The following is a 19,900-nucleotide window of genomic DNA, read 5'->3' as shown; positions in this document are numbered from 1 at the left end:
TTCTTCAACTAAACATTCACTGACTGCATAATGCAAGGGAAATAAAATCCTTCTAACTGGCAGAGAGAAAATGGCAGAGAGGAAATGGCAGAGAGGAAATGGCAGAGAGGAAATGGCAGAGAGGAAAAGCAGAAGTGTGATGGAAGTGGTGGCTTATTTTGATGCCTTTTAATTTTTTTTAATTCAATACAAAAAACTTTCCCGGATGAGAATGGAAAGCTTCCCAGCTTCAGTTCCAAGACTTTCACCCTCATTTCTGACCTTTTCTCAGCCATGTTCCAGTATAATCTGTAATCTACTACAGTCAGAAGAGGAAACAGCAGCGCCCTGGTGAGAAATGCTGCCTTGTGACCTGAGCAGAGAGCCCTGCGGAAGCAATGCTGGCTCGCGGAGTCGTTTGGAAGAGCTTGACAGACACACTCAACAGCGTCCCGAGGAGCACACTCAGCACCACCAGCACTAATTCCTGCCAAAGTGGGCTTTGGCTTTTCTGTTTTGTTTTAGTCAGTCCAACAGGGTTTCTCTTGGTAAAATGTTATACTTTTTCCTAGAAAAAGTCAGGAAACTAATTATTGCAGTTAATGACCGCTTCGGAATCAAAGCTACCCTGCAGTTTCCTCCAATTGTATCCTACCAAAGTTAGACTCATTTCACACTCCAACCCTCAGTATTTCCAATGGAATTAGGCCCATGAAAGGAAGAATATAAGGGATTAGCTACAGCATGTATACAGACACAACTTAGCTCCTTAAAGCAAATTTTTCTCTCCTTGCTAAACCAATGCAAGTACAAAACCTATCACTAACTTGATTCCATCGCAATGGATGGGAGAAAATAATGCAGCCAGTTGTTTTCATCATGTTCAAAACTGTCTCTTACTGAACCTTTGGAAAGCCAGCTGCACTAAATCTCATGATTGTCCTAGGAAAGCAGGACGATCTCTGTTTGCATCCAGACACGGCATGTGATGGTGACAGGCAAGCTCGTAAGTCAGAATACTCTGCTGAGACATGCAAGCACCAATCCAAGAGCCTCAGCCACTGTCGAGACAGAGTCCTCTGCCCTCTCACCCGAGCTCCTTGAACTTCAGCTCTTCCAACTGCTCATCAGCCTCATGCACTCAAAATCTGAACATGGCCTCACAATGTTCCTTTCCTCCTTCTGAAGTTTCTCTTTCCTTTGCTATCTTCAGTTTCAACAACTTTGTCCCTCAGTTATAAAGTGTCCCACTGATACCCTAAAACATCCTCTTGTCCTTGGCAAAGGTTAAAAGAGAGAAGGAGCTGCTGTGACCCCTTTGCCACCCATTATCTTTACCTGGCCAAAGATGGATTTTGAAAGAACAGTTCAAACCTCAAGCTTGGAAGTGAAACTGTCATTTAACTCCACAATTAGTGATGTACGGCCGACCATTTCACCTACCTCCATGCATATTTCTTCTTTTCCTGCATGGAAAAGAAATTACATTGACAGTTCAGAGGAATCAAAACGGAGAGGAAACTACTTCTGCCAGAAGAGCAATAGCATCCTGGGCCCCATGGCACCTCTCACCGGCAGCTGTGAGGACATCCATAGAGTTAACTGCCTTAACTCCTTCAAAATCTGACACAAATGTCTGTTTCTTCCCTTGCCATTTCCCCTCCTCATTTTGTATAGACACCAGCTTGCTGTGCTAAGGTGCCTCAAAGAGCTGCACAGTAGAGGTGCCTTCAAGCATTTCCTTAGAAAACAACCCCTCCACCATCACACAAGTCTGGCATAATAATCATTGTTCAGGAGTTATTTAACTAAAAATATTGCCAGTGCAAAGCTCAAGTCCATTTATGGGCAAAACTTTCCTTGAAGTAAAAACAACAACAAAACTCAATTGCCAGCTGTTGGCTTCAGGCTTTGCATGGCCATAAAGCAGGCAGCAGTAGCAACACTTCAGCTGGTTTGCTCCAGGTGGTGGTTAGCAGCAAAATCAGCCAAACTGGCCTTTCTGCTCCTTAGGACACCCCATAAACACCAGCCACAGGCAGGGAGGGATCCAGACATTGCCATCCTATTTGAAACAGATTTTGTACCTTCAACTCTTCAGTTAAAAGACTGGAAGATGAGTTTCTTGTAACTACTGCAGGTCTAGCTATGGAATATTCTGCAAACAAATGCATAAGGGCACTGCCCATGCTCCCCAGTGCATGGACCAGAAGATGTGCCCATAGCCACCACAGCACTGGACTTGAGTTGGCAAACTCTTCTGAGGAAGGGACTATGTGAGCTCAGGCTTAACACTCCACTAATGAGGTTATCGCAGAGGCAGCCTCTAGGCACTGTGTAGAGACTCTGTTACTCCAGTCCCTCACACATGGGAATTTTACTAACACTGTCTGCTGGTGAATGATGAAGCGCTTGAGAAAACAAGTATGCACTATTACTGCCCCTCCTTGTGCCTATCAACCATAATTCAGATCAACACAGCTCTGAATTCAAAGCCTTCTGTCAGGGATGACTCCAAGATGCTTCAGCATTGGGAACTTCAGAAAATCTGGGTGTCTCAGACTTCTCTTCCAAATGACAGAGAATAAAATAATCTTAATCAATTTAGTTGTTGTTGGGGGGAGGGGGGGTTGTTGTGGGTTGGGGTTTTTTTTTGATGTTTGTTTGTTTTCTCTGAGACAACACAGACAAAAAAAAATTGGTCAGCTTGTCTTAGGAACTGCAAAATGACTGGTCTGGGAATTTCTGAAGGAAACCTCTGTATGCAGCTGTGCTGGGTGAGGAGATAGGGAATGTATAATAGCAGCCCCTTACCCAAAGGGCTTAGCTTATTAGAATTTAATATTGATGATAAACTGCATGTTAATACATTTGTGGATTTTTTTTCCTCCCCTCACCTTTTTTCACTTGTGCCTTATTTTCCCTTGCTCTGGCTGCAACAATTAGCACAAATATTTTAGCACTGAATTCAATCCAGGTTGAATACACAGCATTTATCCCAAGTTATGTGGAAGGAAAAAAAAATGCCTTGAGAACCACTGCATATGAGAACGTGATAATAATATCCATGGATAATTATAATAAATGGCTTGTCTGAAACTTCCATAGAATAGGAACTGAAGTAAACCATAGCAATCTCTCTCCCTCTTCCACCCACCACGCACCCTCAGCAGCTCTGCTCTTTTACCCATGACCGTTAAGGATGTTTTCTGGCTCTGTGACAGCATCGTGACTCAGGTCATGAGAAGTGTCAAAGATGCATTTCCTTGAGATGGGAAAAAGCAACTGATTTTCACAGCCCACAAAGACTAAGCAAAAAGAATAAGCCCAATCAGCATATTTAAGAGTAAAGAGAAACCTTCTAAAAGATACAAGGATATTTTATTTCCAGTCTTGATGCTTATGTTTCTTTAAGTAGACAAAGTGTTTACATTTTTTTTGGACTACCAAAACTGCACAGTTGATTTAAGTGCCTTACTTAAGAATAATAAGCTTAATAAAGACAGCATGGGCAGCACTCATTTACTGCATAGTCAATCACCAATAGAATACACAGGGAATCTGATTCAGGCTGCAGGCACAAGGAATCAGCCCCAGCTTCCCTCTCTGCAGCAGCTGCACCCCAGAATATTCACTGCCAGGGGAAGCAGAAGGTGTTTGGGTTTGAGCTCAGTAGGTCCATCAGATAAAATTACTGTTCCCACCAGCTCTTGTCCCATTCCTTTCCCTCACTGGTTACTAACACAGAGCTTCACATGCTTTCACCTTCCTTCATACCAAGCCTTACTTGTCATACAACACTCTCAATACTTTAACCTTCTCCTTTAGCTGATATAGTCTCTTGAAGAACTCTAGATTCTACTTTCTCACCTTCTCATCAAACATATTTCAGGCTTGTATCAGGTGAGCAAAGCTACTTTTTGTCATTTCACTGATGGCAGCTCCCTCAAGCCACTTCAATTCCTTGACCCACCAACAAATTTCTGGACCATGCTGTGTGCCCTGTACTAGACCTCTCTTCTCCCTACCTAATCCCAGCCTTTCTCCTTTTGCGCTCGGGGCACAAACATCATTCAGAAAACTTTTCCTGCATCACTCCAGTGAGCAGCCTGTTTTCCATCTTGTTATTTCAAAGCTCAGTCTAGGTGACTGCTTTTATGTTGATCAAGCTCATTTGTCCTTAAAACCCCTTTCAGCTGTACACAAGTGTACCTCATCCTCTGCACAGACACACAAAGCACCCTGAGAAGCCAAAAAGCAGAGGAGCACATTCCTCCTTCTGCATCACTAATACCTCTGTTCATCAATTTGCAATTGGCAAGAAGTGCAAAACTCTACCAAAAGTGATGCATAATCTGCAGGATGTCTTTATTACTCAGGATGTATGAGGAAGAAATGCACCTAGGCTGTCTTTTATACACTTGGTTTGTATATGGGGAAAAAAATCATTTTGCTGTAAATTAAGAGGCAGCAATCAAGGGGAAACATTGAAATAACACTAGAATCCCAAAATATCATTTTATTAAGTTATTTTCAGAAAAACACTTAAAAATCCAGTTACCACTTCTCCTTGGGCTCCTTCAGCGCATGCCTCTGACACTTCAACACTTGACCCCACAGAAATTTTCTTCAGTTTGATGTTACTAAGACTGAAATCATCCATCTTGACAGGAAAACTTCAGTGGGACACTCACATCTGTGGTAATCCAATTCCTCTCAGCCTTCCACCTTCCTTTCACCTCACGATCCATCTTTGACATCGTGGTCTCCAGTGCACTACCTATTACTTCCCCTCCGCCTGTCTGCCCACAATCTCTCTGAAACAGTTTGCTCTGGCCGCTGCTGCAGCATCTGCTGTGCTAAATCACTCAGTCATACATTTTTACACTTCATATCTTAAGAACTCCAATTCCCTTCTGATGTGAGGCTCTTTCCATCTCCAATTTATCTGGAATAGTCACAACTTCTTTTCTCAAATAAAAAAGGCAATCATACATTTGCCTTGGCCTCAGATCTACACTGTTTACAAAAGCCCACTTCTAAAACACTTTATGTACAGACACGAACTTCCCTTGTGACAGAATTTATCAGTCTACTTCCCTACTTATCTGAAGGGAATGGATCTTTTCCTTCCACTCCAGAAACTATCCAAAATATACCACCCACTTCTTTCACTCCACTGATTCTCTAGCCATTTTAAAAATAATTAAAAAGAGAGAGAGAGAGAGAGAGAAAGAAAAAGCAAAGCAGCTAAAAAAAAAGCTCATTTACAAGCAGTAACCTCCTGGCCAGTACCCAAATTGGTGCTTATGGTCAGCTGTTCATACCTCTTCTCCCCTGCTCTACATGTGTAATCTGGGGCTGCTGTAACCACCTGGCTCCTGGGAGACTCCTGCTTGTGCTTCCATAGACAAGTGGCTTCATGGAGCCCTGGGACCTTTCCAGAGGAAGTAAGGGCCTCTAAAAGTTGTTAGCAGGAAAGTCCCACCAGGTACATTAATTTATACCCCTCACCCCCCAATCACCTTCAAAATTAAAGGGAAACTTCAAATGAGAGTGTGAATGAAGCAAGGGAATCACTACACATGGTAGGCAGCCCAGTGGATGTGGAGGGTTTAACACAAGCAGCTCAGTGACTGCAGTGTACATTCTTCCTGCATTAATAAAGGTCTAGTTTTAGTATCACTGTTTGGTGTTTTACACCTATCACAAAACAGCCGAGATGACCTTTAAGAGTCTGTTAGAAGTCATCAGTAAAACAGACTCAGTAAGTAATCACAATGCAACCTCTCCCACTTCTTTACTGTCACAGGGTGCTGAGCACTGGAGCAGGCAGCCCAGAGAGGTTGTGGAGTCTCCTTCTCTGGAGAGATTCCAAACCAGGACATTGTAATCCTGGGCAACCTGCTCAGAGTGCCCCTGCTTTAGCAGTGGGGTTTGACTGGATGATCTCCAGAGGTCCCTTTCGATGCCTGTCATGCTGGGATTCTATTAAATAATTGCTCTTAAAAGCGCCGTAGTCGCATCCTGCAGAATAAATTCTGTTACACCTCCATCCTGCAGCTGGCGAGGAGAAGCGGAGAGGAGGCGAGGAGGAGGGAGCGAGAAGCAGAGAGCGAGCAAGGAAAAGCGGAGGACTAGGAGCAGGGGAGGGAGGATGACGAGCAGGGGCGGTGGGTAGGGGCGGTGGGTGAGGAGCAGGGGCGGTGGGTGAGGAGCAGAGGTGATCGGTGAGAACAGTGGGTGAGAAGCAGGGGAGGTGGGTGAGGACGGACTCCTCTCGCACCGCCCCGGGCCAGCCCCGCGGGGCCCGACATGGCCGGGGGGAGGGCGCCCCCTGCAGGCTGTCCGGAGGAAGCGGCTGCGCCTTTCCCCCTACACATCCCGGGAACGGTGTGGAAAAAAAGGGATTTTAAGACAATTTGGGACTGCTAGACAAGGCTGCAGAAGACATTATTTTAAGGTATTTTTAAATAAATAAAAAAATAGTGCGACGCCGTGGAAAAACACAACTGTTAAGCAAACAGGAGCATCAAAAGTGCATTAAATCATGAGCCCTATTCCTATTTTGTTTCTATACATTGATTAAAAATATTTTGTGTTGAGAGAAGCTACAATTTACAAACAGAAAAAATACAAACTGAAAAAAACAACGCTTAACAGAAGCTTTTCAAACAACTGTTTTCAGCTGGTGTTTACATGCCAGCTCTGGAGTTAAAGGCTGGGAAGTAACTGCCCTCCAGTGCTCTAAGATATTATACAGTTAATTTTCTTTGAAACTATTTTTGTCTGCCTCTCTCTAAATAGGTGGTTTCTTAAGTGAGTGTTACTTAAAGGAAACCAATCTGTTTTTCAGGAAGGGCTGATGATGTCAGTACTTTCAACTCTGCTTTCCCATAAGAATTCTTCTAGTAAAAGGAGTTTCACTCTGGGAAATAGTGAAAAGTAACGTGAAAATATTTCAAGCATCTCAGACTGCATGTTTACCAAACTCCAAGTTTTATGCTTGAGTTTTGATCTTGCTGCAACTGTAACAAACGAAGGAAAAGTGAGAGATAACCTTTTTGATTTTTTTTTAATGAAAAACAATTTTGTGATGAAAATACTAAATCCTAAAATATTTATAAAGAACTAAATGCAATCCTGAATGCAATATATACAGAACAACATATTTGGGCTTTTTTTATCATTCTAAATCTAGGTACCCCATTTCAGCACAGGTATTAAATCTGAAATAGAACCAGTACCAGTCTTTTGGCATCCAAATAAATACATCAACCCTCAACAACATGCCAAGATAAATTCAGAGAGTATTGTATTATTATACAATCTTTATAGTAGGTGTGGATGTGTAGCTATAGGTCCAACATGTGCTTAGCTTTACTATCACAGCATCACAGAATGGTGAGGGCTGGAATGGACCTCTGAAGATCACCTAGTCCAACCTCCCTTGCTAGAGCAGCATCACCTAGAGTAAATCACCTAGGAACAATGTCCTATATTATTGTTTGTTCTGATGCTGGAAACTCCTGCAGTTAACAACAGAAAAAAACTCCAAGTAGAAATAGAGAGACCTGAACTTGCTGGTGGTGCAAGAAGTAATGATAATAAAATACTGTAAATTTTAATTTGCAGAATAAAAAATAGTAAGAGTTAGCTCTGTAGCTTCCAAACTTCCAAATAAAGCATCACATTTTGACAGCTAAATGCTCCTTGCTGTTCACAAATAAGCATCCTGGAGACGGCAGGGGATATGTTTGGATAATCAAGGACATAGTTCTGCTTTAGCTACTCATCCATCAATCCACACAGTGTACCTGTGAGACAGGTGAGTACCCTAAACCCCATTTTAAACAAGTCAAAAAGGTTACATAAGGCCATATTCTACCCTAATGTTCACCCCACAACCAACTGATGTCGTAACAGTCTTATAATAGTCAAAGCCCATAAAAGGATCCCAACCTAAGTCAGATGTTACTGACAACACGTTCTGGCAATCCAAGGGAATGACAAAAATATAACCTCACTGGATTAACAGACAGAAAAACCCAAACAAATTCCGTGCTAGCTATAAAAGGTGCAAAGGAAATGGCGTTTTATCATCCTCAATTTAACAGTTTACTTCATTCTAATAAGAACAAAGCCAAACTATGATTCATTTGGAAATGAAATCATCCCCACCCCCCAGCAAAGGCGTACATCGTGTGGGTAAACAGTTCCTGGGGTACTCAGAACGAAATGTAAATAGATTGCCTTGCTACTATATACACAGCAACAGTTTCGTTTTGAAAATGGCAGTCCAAAAAACAAGCCACAAAAAATATGGCAAAGCCTGAACTCTGAAAATATTTACAAGAACAAAAGCTAATCACAAGTTAACATCAATAGATGACAATTGCTAATCAAAAGAAGAAGATCACGAGTGGCGCTTCGCTCACGGAAGTCCAAACTTTTGGCCTAAGGCTGCGGCCATGCTATTGTAAGGGGAAAGAAATGTTAGCAGAAGGATTAACAATGAGTTTTTCTTACTTAGGGTTCATGGAAACTTTTCTAGATTGCAAAGGACAAGAGGAAAATCGTGAAGACACAACTCCACACAACAAAAATCCTCCAGAGATAAACCCAGTTTATCACAATCTTCTCTAAATCTCTCACTTAATTTGTCCCAGTGTAATGGTGCTCTCCAGGACATGGTCTTTGGGTTTATTTCCATTATAATCAGCCTTACATGTAAGTTAAGGGTTGAGTAAGGAAAGTAAGTTATTCTTGAAGAAAGCTACAAACTTAAAGTAATTCCAGACGTAGGGAACATGAAGATTATTATTCTTGTTAGACAGTAGAAAGCCAACAGATAAAATCAACTGAGTAAAATTTACCAAAGGACACATAATGAGTCAGAAGTAAAGCAGAGAATGAAATCCCAACCTATCCTTTTCTGCTCTCAGTACTAGTCTGCATGCCTGTCACCAAGCTGCTGCAATTCCTCTGAACAATAATAATTTAACATTCTGATAAGGAGCTGTTACAATCTCAGCAAACACATCTTAGCTCACAAATTAAAATAATCACCAATTTCTGGCTAATCCAGCTGCCACACACACACAGAAAATCCCTCCACTGAAAGTCACTCTCAGCTTCAGGGGGGTGTTATTTTTTTTCCCAAGTTGATGATAAATAGCTCATTATAAAAGGTATAAAATTTAGTTCAGTATTCTCCTGCTTTAGGCAAGTAAACTGAGAGATTACTGAAATGAAAAAGCAGCAATAATATTACTAAAAACATTACAATATTTTACCAAATGGCTTATTTTAAACCAAAAATATTTTATCTTTCTTTCCAAGATTTTTTAAAGACAACTCCACTAACTCCTCCACACAATCCCCAACAAGTTTCTCACAGAAAATTTTCCCTTTAAAGTTTGCAAGCTACCAGTAAAAAACCTTAGTCTGAGTCCAAGTTCAAGCCCTCCTACACTGTACTAAAGCATGAGCACAATCTCCATGTGGAAATCAAAGTTTGTGCCTTAATTCTCAGTGCCCATGCGCAGCCTTCCACTGGAGCTAATTGTTTAAACAGAGCTAATTTTTAAGCAGTGATGACTGCACACAGATCTTGAAATAAATCTCATTTATTTATTATATTTCAAGACAGACATTTGAAAACTGAAGCCTTAAAACTCTCAAGACACTCCCACAAATGCTGCTCTCTTACTCTCAGTAACTTGTCATCTTTCTCCTACCTAGAAAATCTGTGCACCACTGAGGATCCCAGAGCAAAGGAAACTGCTGTTTCTTCTGAAAGAAGTGCCAAATCTATTCAGAATCTCAAATGCACCTAAGAGTACTGTGAAGGCAACAACTTACTGCAATTTCCTTTGACAGAAAACAGAATTGGTTGGATGAAAGCTGCACCAACTGATAGCTCCTCTCTCTCCTCTGAATGATGTCAACAGTTAAAAGGGCCTGGATGTGCCATACTAAACCCTTACAGTGCTCCCCAGCCTGTTGCAAGCCTGATGTGCTGAGCTGCTGTACAACAACAAGACAGAAAGTAAAATGGTAGATACAGAAATGTCTCCAAGGAGGAGGAAACTACAGATCACGTTTTGGGTGCCTTCCAGTGGCCTCGGGCGGAGGAGCATGGCTGCGCAGAAAAACTTTGTTTAGAAAAGTCCAAATAAAGGAGAAAATAAAGCTGCTGCTGAGACAGCTCTGGTTCCCTGAATAATCAACAAGTTATAGAAGTGTTCCTTTGATTTAGAAATCCCACAAAGATTCTCTCTTCACATCCTTTTTTTCCTCCAAAGCACATCCACCACAGCAGCAGGCTGCACAGATCAATCCTTATACATTCTTTTTGCCTTGTATGTTGTCACATTGCTCACACCCCCACAAAAAAAAAGTACACAAAAATCTGTGCCATTGACTTCACATTGTCTGGTTCCCATGTTTTTCCTCAAACAGTATTTATTGTGGACATCCAGGTGTGCTTCATGATCATGGAGGCTGATCAGCACTGAGACCTTTAGGTAACTACATTTGAATTGTAGAACCATAGAATGGCTCAGGTTGGAAGTAATCTCAGAGATCATCAACTCCAACATCCCTGCCATGGGCAGAGACACTTCTTAACTAGATTCATCTGCTCAAGGCCTCATCCAGCCTGGCCTTGAACAACCTCAGGGAGGAGGCAGTCTCCAGTAAACTCAACATTTCTGTTGTTCATCTGTGAGCAAATCATAAGATCGTAGAATGCTAGGGCTTGAAAGGCACCTCCAGAGATCATTGAGTCCAACCTCCCTGCAAAAGCAGGACCACGTAGGGCAGGTCACACAGAAACACATTGAGGTGGGTTTCAAAGATCTCTAGAGGAGCAGACTCCAAAATCTCTCTGGGCAGCCTGTTCCAGGGCTCTGTCACTCTCACAGTAAATAAGCTTTTTCTCATATAAAGATGCAATTTCCTGTGATTGAGTTTGTCTCCATTGCCCCTGGTCCTACCACTGGGTATCACGGAAAAGACACTGGCTCCATTCTCCTGACAGCCAACAGAACGACACCTGAAGCTGGAAGACTACAAAGATCTTTAGGCCAGCATCTCCAGAAATATTTAGGAACCAAACCTTTTTGAGTCAGGCAGCTACACACCAGGTACTGACACATCTTAGAGGGCACAGGCATTAATGACTCAAAAGGAAAAGTTTCCTGAGGTAAGGGGGAGGAAAAGAAGGAAAAATTGGGATTTACCATGGAGGGGTGAGCCAGATGGGCTGCTTGACAAGCCTGGAACAGGGCTACAGCGTCCTCCTTGCTTGGAAGTCAGCTCTTGCTCGATCTCCTCCAAGCCTGCACTCTTCTGGAAGCGGCTCATGCGGTTTACCACCCGGGGTGACATGTGGGTGCGGACACAGGGCTGGCCTCCATAGGGATTGATAGGGAAAACGTGGGAAGTGCCACGGAGCGTGCTGACCACCACCCAACGGCAGTCGTGGCTGAAGGAGATATCCTGTACCTAGAAAACAGAGTGAGATGGGAATGGAGTGACCAATGCATGATCACGCTTTAAACACAAGCCTTAAACACAAATGTCAATTAAACCCCTGAAGTTTAGGCAGCAACTTAAATTTCTGTGTCCATGGCAATGAACTTAGTTTGCAGTATATATTATAAATAGCAGTGGAATACCCAGCTCCAAATTTTGTGTGCTTTTCAAAAGATTCTGTGATTTTTCTTTCAACAGGCCTGGACTTAGGAAAACAAACCAAGCTACAGAAAGCCACAAGAGCTTGGTGTAATTTTCCAATAGATCTGAGTTCTAAAAAGAGTTGGGAAATCATGTCAATTACAGGTTTTGTTGTTTGTTAGTTTACTTTAATTTTTAGAGATTAACTCAAAAAAAGGAGGGGAAGGGAGGGATGAGATGTAGAGAGAGAGATCTCACCACTGGGCCTGATTTTGACAGATACTGGCACTCCAAACTGTATTTTCAGTCAAGAAATACCATGTGCTACATAATAGCAAACCAAAAATCAGGTATTTTCAAAAGCTGTCTGTAATGGTTTCTGAGCCTGCTGCTATCAGTGTCTCCCTCCATGGGATTCCCAGTCTTCCAGGTATGCCTGGCTCCATATGGGGTTTTTGTTTTGTTTTTTAAATGTATAATGAACTATTTGGGCCATTTCTCTACATAAACTTACTCCATTTTACACACAGCCATCTTTATTGATCAGGTGTTGAACTCCCAGTAAAGACCCCAGTTAGAGTTCTTCTTCCTCCTCTGACTACTTATCCCTCACTTCAGAAACACAAGTCCCATCTAGGCTCAAACTGGTCAGTCTTGAAACAAATATAACAACACAGTTAAATATTTTCTACTTTAGTTACTCCTTGCATAGATCTCAGATATGAAGTCCAGAAGGATTTAATTCTCTTTTAAGTGTGCTTTACACAATGCTTTGATGGAAGGCAAATTCTTGCTCCTGAAGGAATGCTTTAAAAGAGAGATTAAAGTTTGTTTCCAACCCCATACTGGCAGACAACTCAAGAAAACAAGGAGTCTAGGTTAAAATGATTTATCACAGAAGGGAAAAAAAAAAAAGATCCTAAAGCAACGTTTTTAGAGGTAAAAGCTGACTAATAAGAGCCACCGAGGCAAGTGGGATTTAACACAGCAAACAAACATATAGGTGAAGGATTAGTTTTCATTATATTATTAAAAAGCATAAACTACATCAAATTCTTGAAGATTTCACTGAAGCCAGTTGTACAATACATTAGGTACTCAAACTGGAGTAAACACTGATAACATCTTGACAAATATTCCAGAAATGCACTCCAGCTATTCCAGACAAAAGCAGCAAGTATTCATCAAAGTGCAAGTTTCCAACTGAGCCCTGAAGCCTTGGAGATAAAAAAAAAAAAAAAAGGGGGGGGGGGGTGGAATTTAAATCTTGTGACAAGATATTTAGCTGACACTGTCATGACACAAAATGCTTCATCAGCATTACACAGATAAACTACAAAACAGGGCTACACACCTGCTCTTTTCAATTCTGGTGACACAGCCAAACGATGTGCTAACAATACAGCTAAACACCTCCCCCAAATCTGACAGGTTTGGCACTTTCAGTGATTCTGCTCTCCCTGACAGAATGTCACAGCACTTAGAGCTCCTAGTTTGCCTACAAAGTGTTTCACCTTAATAGATTGCTCCAAACAGGATTAGAGACCCCCACAGGGATTAACAAGAGCCAAAAAAAGAAACCCCAAAGCCATGGAGTCAGAGAAAAGCTATGGCACCAAAAGCATTTAAATACTTGCTGCTTAAAGAGGCATTTTCTGCTGCTCAAAATGAAACCTAAGGACCAGCTACAAATTGCCATTCCCAGTTACAACAGAAAGGTCACCAAGATAATACAAACATTAAAATGTTGAGATGTAATTGCAGTCCTATTATAGCCCCTGTTTTCTAATTTCTATTTTAAAAAAACTTCGTATCATTAGATGTGACCCCTCCAAACACATCCCTCTACTCCAAATATTCATTTTAGATCCAGCTTTAATTTCCCCTCTTTGTCTCTAAAACTATCTATCTGTGCAAGCCTCCAGAGGGACCTTGACAGGCTGGAGAGCTATGCCCATGCCAACCTCATGAGGTTCAACAAGAGCAAGTACAGGGTCCTGCAACCGGGTTGGGGCAATCCCAGGCACCAATATAGGCTGGGCAGGGACTGGCTTGACAGCAGCCCTGAAGAAAAGGACTTGGGGGTTCTGGTGGATGAGAAGCTCAACATGAGCCACCAGTGTGCACCTGCAGCCCAGAGAGCCAATCATATCCAGGGCTGCATCAAGAGAAGTGTGGCCAGCAGGTCGAGAGAGGTGATTCTCCCTCTCTACAGTGCTCTCGTGAGACCCCACTTGCAGTACTGTATCCAATGGAGTACTGTGTCCAATGGAGCCCTTATTACAAGAAAAATCTGGAGGTGCTGGAACATGTCCAGAGAAGGGCCATGAGGATGATCAGAGGGCTGGAGCACCTCTCCTATGAGGACGGGCTGAGAGAGTTAGGACTGTTCGGTTTGGGGAAGAGAAGGCTCCAAGGAGACCTTATTGCAGCCTTACAGTATCTGAAAGCAGCAACAAGAAAGCAGGGCAGGGACTTTTTAGGGTGATAGGGAGTGACAGGACTGGGGATGGTGGATCCAAGCTAGAGAAGGAGAGATTTAGATTAGACATCAGGAAGAAATTCTTCCCCGTGAGGGTGGTGAGACACTGGCACAGGTTGCCCAGGGAGGTGGTGAAAGCCTCATCCCTGGAGGTTTTTAAGGCCAGGCTGGATGTGGCTCTGAGCAACCAAATCTAGTGTGAGGTGTCCCTGCCCATGGCAGGGGGGTTGGAACTGGATGAGCCTTGAGGTCCCTTCCAACCCTAACAATTCTGTGATGATTCCATGAAAACAGCTTTTCTCTTCCTTCCTCTCTGCTGCTCTGCTCACTCCCTCTAGACTTCCACCACAAGTTCTGTGCTGCTCTCCAGTGCACCATGGCTGCACATCAGGCAGCGTCCCCGGCTGCTGGCAGTATAAACAAGCTGCACAGTGGCCCATTAGTGGTTTTCAAGTTTATGCTAAGCATTGCAATTTATTGCTGTCCTTTAGGTTAATGTACTATTCTTTCATGTATTTATAACATATTTCTGGATTTGTTGTTAATTATGATGTAATGTTTAGATACCAAAGATCAATCAAGAGCCTGTAGTGTTTACAGCTATATGTTAATAAAGTACAAAGCACACCAGAGCTCTCACGATGCACAGTTTATTCTATAGCTCAAGGTCAACATCAGATTTAATACTCATGTCTGTATTTCAAATTTTTATCTCCTCTCTTCTGTCTGGGCTAGGAAAGGGAATTATAGACTTGAGATTGTGTTTAACTTGGGAGAACTTCAGATATTTTAAACTGCAATACTAAATACTTTTGTGGGAACAAAAGTGCTGTGACCAGCAGGACAGGAGAGGTGATTCTCTCTCACTCTGTGAGACCCCACCTGGAGTACTGCATCCAGTAGAAGAGGGACATGGAACTGCTTAAGTGCATCCAGAGGAGGGCCACAAAGATGATCAGAGGGCTGGAGCACATCCCCTATGGGGACTGGCTGAGGAAGTTGGGGCTGTTCAGCCTGGAGATAAGAAGGCTCCAGGGAGAGCTTATAGCAGCCTTCCAGTAATTAAGGGGGATACAAGAAAGCCAGGAAGGGACTTTTTACAAGGGTCTGTAGCGACAGGATGAGGGGCAATGACTTTAAGCTTGAGGAGGGCAGATTTAGACTGGAGATTAGGAAGAAATTCTTTACAGTGAGGGTGGGGAGACACTGGAACAGGTTGCCCAGGGAGGTCATGGATGCTCCCTCCCTGGAGGAGTTCAAGGCCAGGCTGAATGAAGCCTTGAGCAACCTGGTCTAGTGGAAGGTGCCCCTGCCCATGGCAGGGGGGTTGGAATGAGATAATCTTGAAGGTCCCTTCCAACCCAAACTATTTTATGAATCTATGAACTTACATTTACTTCTTTTATGTAGTACAAATATGCTAAGTTTTTGCTATCATTCCTTCATTCTTTCCACAGCTTCTTCAAATTTAAACACAATGTTAATTAGAACATATTCACAAAATACAATTAAAAAATAATTCAAGCCATAAGTGAAAAAAAACAACTAAACAAACAAAACAGAAGTAAGGGCAGCACATAGAAAACTTCTTTTAAAAGCAGTTGATTAAAATGGGGTAGTCAGAGGAATGGCTGATTACACAAGCAACCTCATGGGACAGGCAGTGACCTTGTTTACCACTGCTCAAGGGAATGACTGACAGCCCACACCCAGCCTCCATATTTCAGAGCTTCTACAAGTTAATATTGAACTAACACGCTGCACAATGTGCTGCTACCACTTCTTTTCTTAGGAAGGAGAAGGAGCTTGTCTGCGCCATCACAGATCTTCCCCAGGCAAATCCACTTCTGATGTATGTGCAGAATGCAAAGCTCACAGCACTAAGCCATTTATTTTCATAGTGATTACAAGAACCCACTATTAAAACGCATTTTGATCTTCCTAGGGCTCCTTTTCATTCCCTTAGTGCCCCTTTTTCAGTTGTGGTGAGTTACAGCAGGAACAATGTGCATATTCTTGTGCATGAAATGAAACTTCACTAGTGAAGTGACACAAGAAAGCTTGACCAGTATCACTGCAAGGCAAACTTAACACAGTTCCATGCACACTATGAACCCAGTCCCATGCACACTGTGCAGTGTCACAGAGAAAACGCACCACTGTTTGAAGGACATGACTGAAGTATTTAATTATGCTGTGCAGGGAGATGGCAGAAAGAAAAACCCAGTATCATTAAACAACGAGGAAGAGCAGCAGTCCTGAGGAGGCAAGGGTCAAAATAAATTAGAGAACTGCTCTGTAGTGGAGTTTTTTTGGTTGAGAAAATTAAGGAAATGATGTAGCAACAAACACAAATGAAAAAATAATAAAATCATGGGCTACACAATAAGATTTATCAGACCCACACAGACCCAACTCTGTCTCCCTCAGTTGTCAAAACTGATTTCAGTTTCGTAGAAAACCCACAGCAGAATATGGGCACAGTGAGACATTCATGTAGGGTCCCTCAGCCAGAGTGGCTGCCCTCTATTAATAACTGAAATTGCAAATGCCACTCTGCTCAGAGTCCCAGCTCCTCGAGACAGTTAAGCTACTTCTAATTGCAGCAGTTTCTTACTGTCTGCCTTCATCAAAGACTGACCAACTTCCTTAAATCAATCTTTATTATTTCAAGACTGTCCCCAGATTCTTTCCCAGAAACAAGAAAGTCTCTCTTCCAGAGAACATTGCAGTAATTACAACTGCAGAAGTATGGCAAAGGAGAGGAAGAAATTTCCATTCACCGTGGAGGTTTACATCAAATGTTTGTAAACTCTTCCAGCGTTTCACTACCTGGACATGGTATGTGACACAGCCTTGAACGGTCTCCACGAGATCACGTCACAAAACCATTCATGCATTCCCCAGACAAGCGTAAAATCGCACGTGTCCCGTGGCAGCCTGCACTGGAATGTTTTTATCATCCCCTCTGTTTACCTACACTGACTGCAGTCAGTTCTAACAGCAGTTAGAGAGGCAGAATAACAAAAGTCTGACAGCGTAAAGGATTACAGAGGACCCTGGCCAGCAGCCCATTGATGCTATCATTACGTTTATTTGTTCTAGGTTGAGATAATGTTGTTTTCTGGGATATTTTTTTTCTGTTTACAATTTCAGATCAAAGAGAAAGGATCATCAGGTGACAGTCTAACTTTCATCTCCAAGTAAATGAGTCTCCTCAGTTCAGAACATGCTATACCTTCATTAAGAACCTTCCAAAATATTCTTGGATAAAAATATGAGTGCAGTTGAGCATTGACTTACAACACAAGAGCTGCTGGCTAAGAAAATGAGTCCTTAACCAAAATGTGACCACAGGTACAGGCACATTTTCCCCCTTTTTGGCTGAATTTTCTCTGAGAGCTTTGGTTAAACACACTCAGCGCTTGCAATCAAACTTCAAGATGTAAGACAGCACACCAAACACACACAGGGTTTTGTGCTCTTAAGTAAAAACACTACCCTAAAGTAAGTTGTGTAAAATTACAATTCAAACATGGTGTAGCACAAGATGTACCTGTCAATATTTGGAGCACTGATATATATGACTCCCTGATTTCTGCTCCTGCAGTGAAGTTGGTATGCTGGATTGGATGCTAGGAAGACATTATTCCCCAGTAGGGTGGTGAGACACTGGCACAGGTTGCCCAGGGAGGTGGTGGAAGCCTCATCCCTGGAAGTTTTTAAGGCCAGGCTGGATGTGGCTGTGAGCAACCTGCTCTAGTGTGAGGTGTCCCTGCCCATGGCAGGGGGGTTGGAATTGGATGATCCTTGAGGTCCCTTCCAACCCTAACAATTCTATGATACTATGATTCTATGCTGTGTATCACACAAAGCATACACTGTAGATCCAACACTCCTTGGAAAAACTGGTCTGACAGTGCCCTCCATGTAGAGTCCCTGCCTGCAAAAGCAGTGATCCCATACAGGGGACTTCTGTGTGCCCAGCAGCTCAGACACAGCCACTCAGACAAGGACTTCTGTAAACATCACCAATTCACCAGCTCTTTGTCCATGAACTAAATGGTCTGATAGTATCAGTGGGAAATATCTGCAAGAAAGACATTTAATGATCAAAAAGCAAGAGAAGAAAAATCATGTATCAGGCTGAAAGAAAGATTCCCACACATTTGGAAAATGGATGGTGCAGCACCATTGGCCAGAATCTCACATAGGAAGCAGATGATTTCAGTGTGGCTATTAAAATACCAGATATAAGGAGGGCATAATGATGCTGTTTAAACAATTTATAATGGGCACTAGCTAAACAAATTTTGACACGGATAATCACTCATGTCCATCAACACAAATTTGAACTTTTTATAGCTCCAGTACAGAAGGTGACCTTTAAGACCATTGGCCTTGATTCACAGTTAGGTTTAAACTGGGGGGGAGGGTGAAGATAAAAAAAAATAGAAAAGGGGAAAAGTCTGGTTGCAAATATATGCATTAACCAAGAAAGGAGCTACAGAGACTGCCAGTGTGTATGCCTCAGAGTATCTGCATTAGGAATTTTAAACTGAACAGTCTCCAAAATTCTTGTCTAATGCTACTAATACATGAAATTTACAGGAGAAAAGAAGAGCACCACACACTAATCTTCTCACTAAACAACTCCAGGTACTGATATTCCATAAGAAAAAAGTAAACCCCTGCATTATATTCTGGAAAGATTTTGCATAGATGCACATTGAGAATCACAGGTACCAATGCAATATTGTTGCTGGGCAGTTTAATTATCCAGGGAGTTGTGAAACCTACCAATGTGCCTCAGACTGGATTTTCTCTATTTCAGACCACTCCAAAAGCCATACTGTTCACATCCCAAATGGAAACTATGTGGCAAACTAGGGAAAGAACTTTACTATGTTGATTCTGAGAATTTTAATGCAAAGCATTCACAGAGATGCTAATACTATAGCCCCAAAAACGTGTATCAAGAAAGGTTTATTCTCTAAACCATGGTATGTTTGGTTTCCAATGTATGCCTTAAAAAACAAATTTATCAGCTGTAAAAAACAGAAGAACATCTTTGTTCTTAGTGACTGGAGTCCTGTGCTTTGCTTTTCAACATTGATTACAGAATATTTCCCATTTTTGGTGTGTAACTAGAACAAAAATAACTCTGAAACATTAAACACATCATAGCACACAGAGAGATGACAGAGTATCTGTACTCATACAGATCTCAATGCCCTTTATATGATTTATTAAAATGACTTTTAAGTGTTATATATTTGCCCATATTCCTAATTTCCTCTTGCTTTCCAGACTGGTTATCTCTACCTAGGGTAAACCTTTAGTAGTAATTACACATTTCCAGAATAGTAGCAGCAAAGCTTTAGGGGATTTCAGCTACTAGCAATTTAAATTCACACAAATTGAAACATTATCCACCACTACCACATTAAATAAAAAGCTTTCAGATTCTGCTTGTTACAAAGCTAAGAAAAAAAAAAAAAAAGGCAAAACCCCCAAAACTTAAGGGAAACTGAACAACTCAAAGGCAAAAGAAAAAAAAAAAAAAAGAAAGAAGGGGTCTGAGAGAGCTGTAATCACAGTACTACAATAATCCAAGCTTCCAGTGTTAGGGTCATAATCACAGCGCCCGAGGCTTCTCTCTGTCACACTAGTTTACATCTGCCAGACTGTCACAAGTCTGTGCTTTCAGTGTGTAATTGCATCAGCAAGTGCAATACTCATTTCTTACCCTGTGGT

The 19,900-nt window shown here is 42.1% G+C and overlaps 1 protein-coding gene across 1 annotated transcript in view; it reads right to left on the bottom strand.

Annotated features, from left to right (window-relative positions):
• BCAS3 (BCAS3 microtubule associated cell migration factor) overlaps positions 1–19,900 on the bottom strand; it is a 372,406-nt gene that overhangs the window by 248,021 nt on the left and 104,485 nt on the right. Inside the window, exon 15 of the mRNA XM_054394123.1 lies at positions 11,226–11,490. Within this exon, the coding sequence (XP_054250098.1) occupies positions 11,226–11,490 (265 nt within the window). The remainder of the gene's footprint in view (positions 1–11,225; positions 11,491–19,900) is intronic.

This window comes from Indicator indicator, chromosome 30 (assembly GCF_027791375.1).
Source record: "Indicator indicator isolate 239-I01 chromosome 30, UM_Iind_1.1, whole genome shotgun sequence".
Taxonomy (NCBI): domain Eukaryota; kingdom Metazoa; phylum Chordata; class Aves; order Piciformes; family Indicatoridae; genus Indicator; species Indicator indicator.
This window is presented reverse-complemented; position numbering and strand designations above follow the sequence as displayed.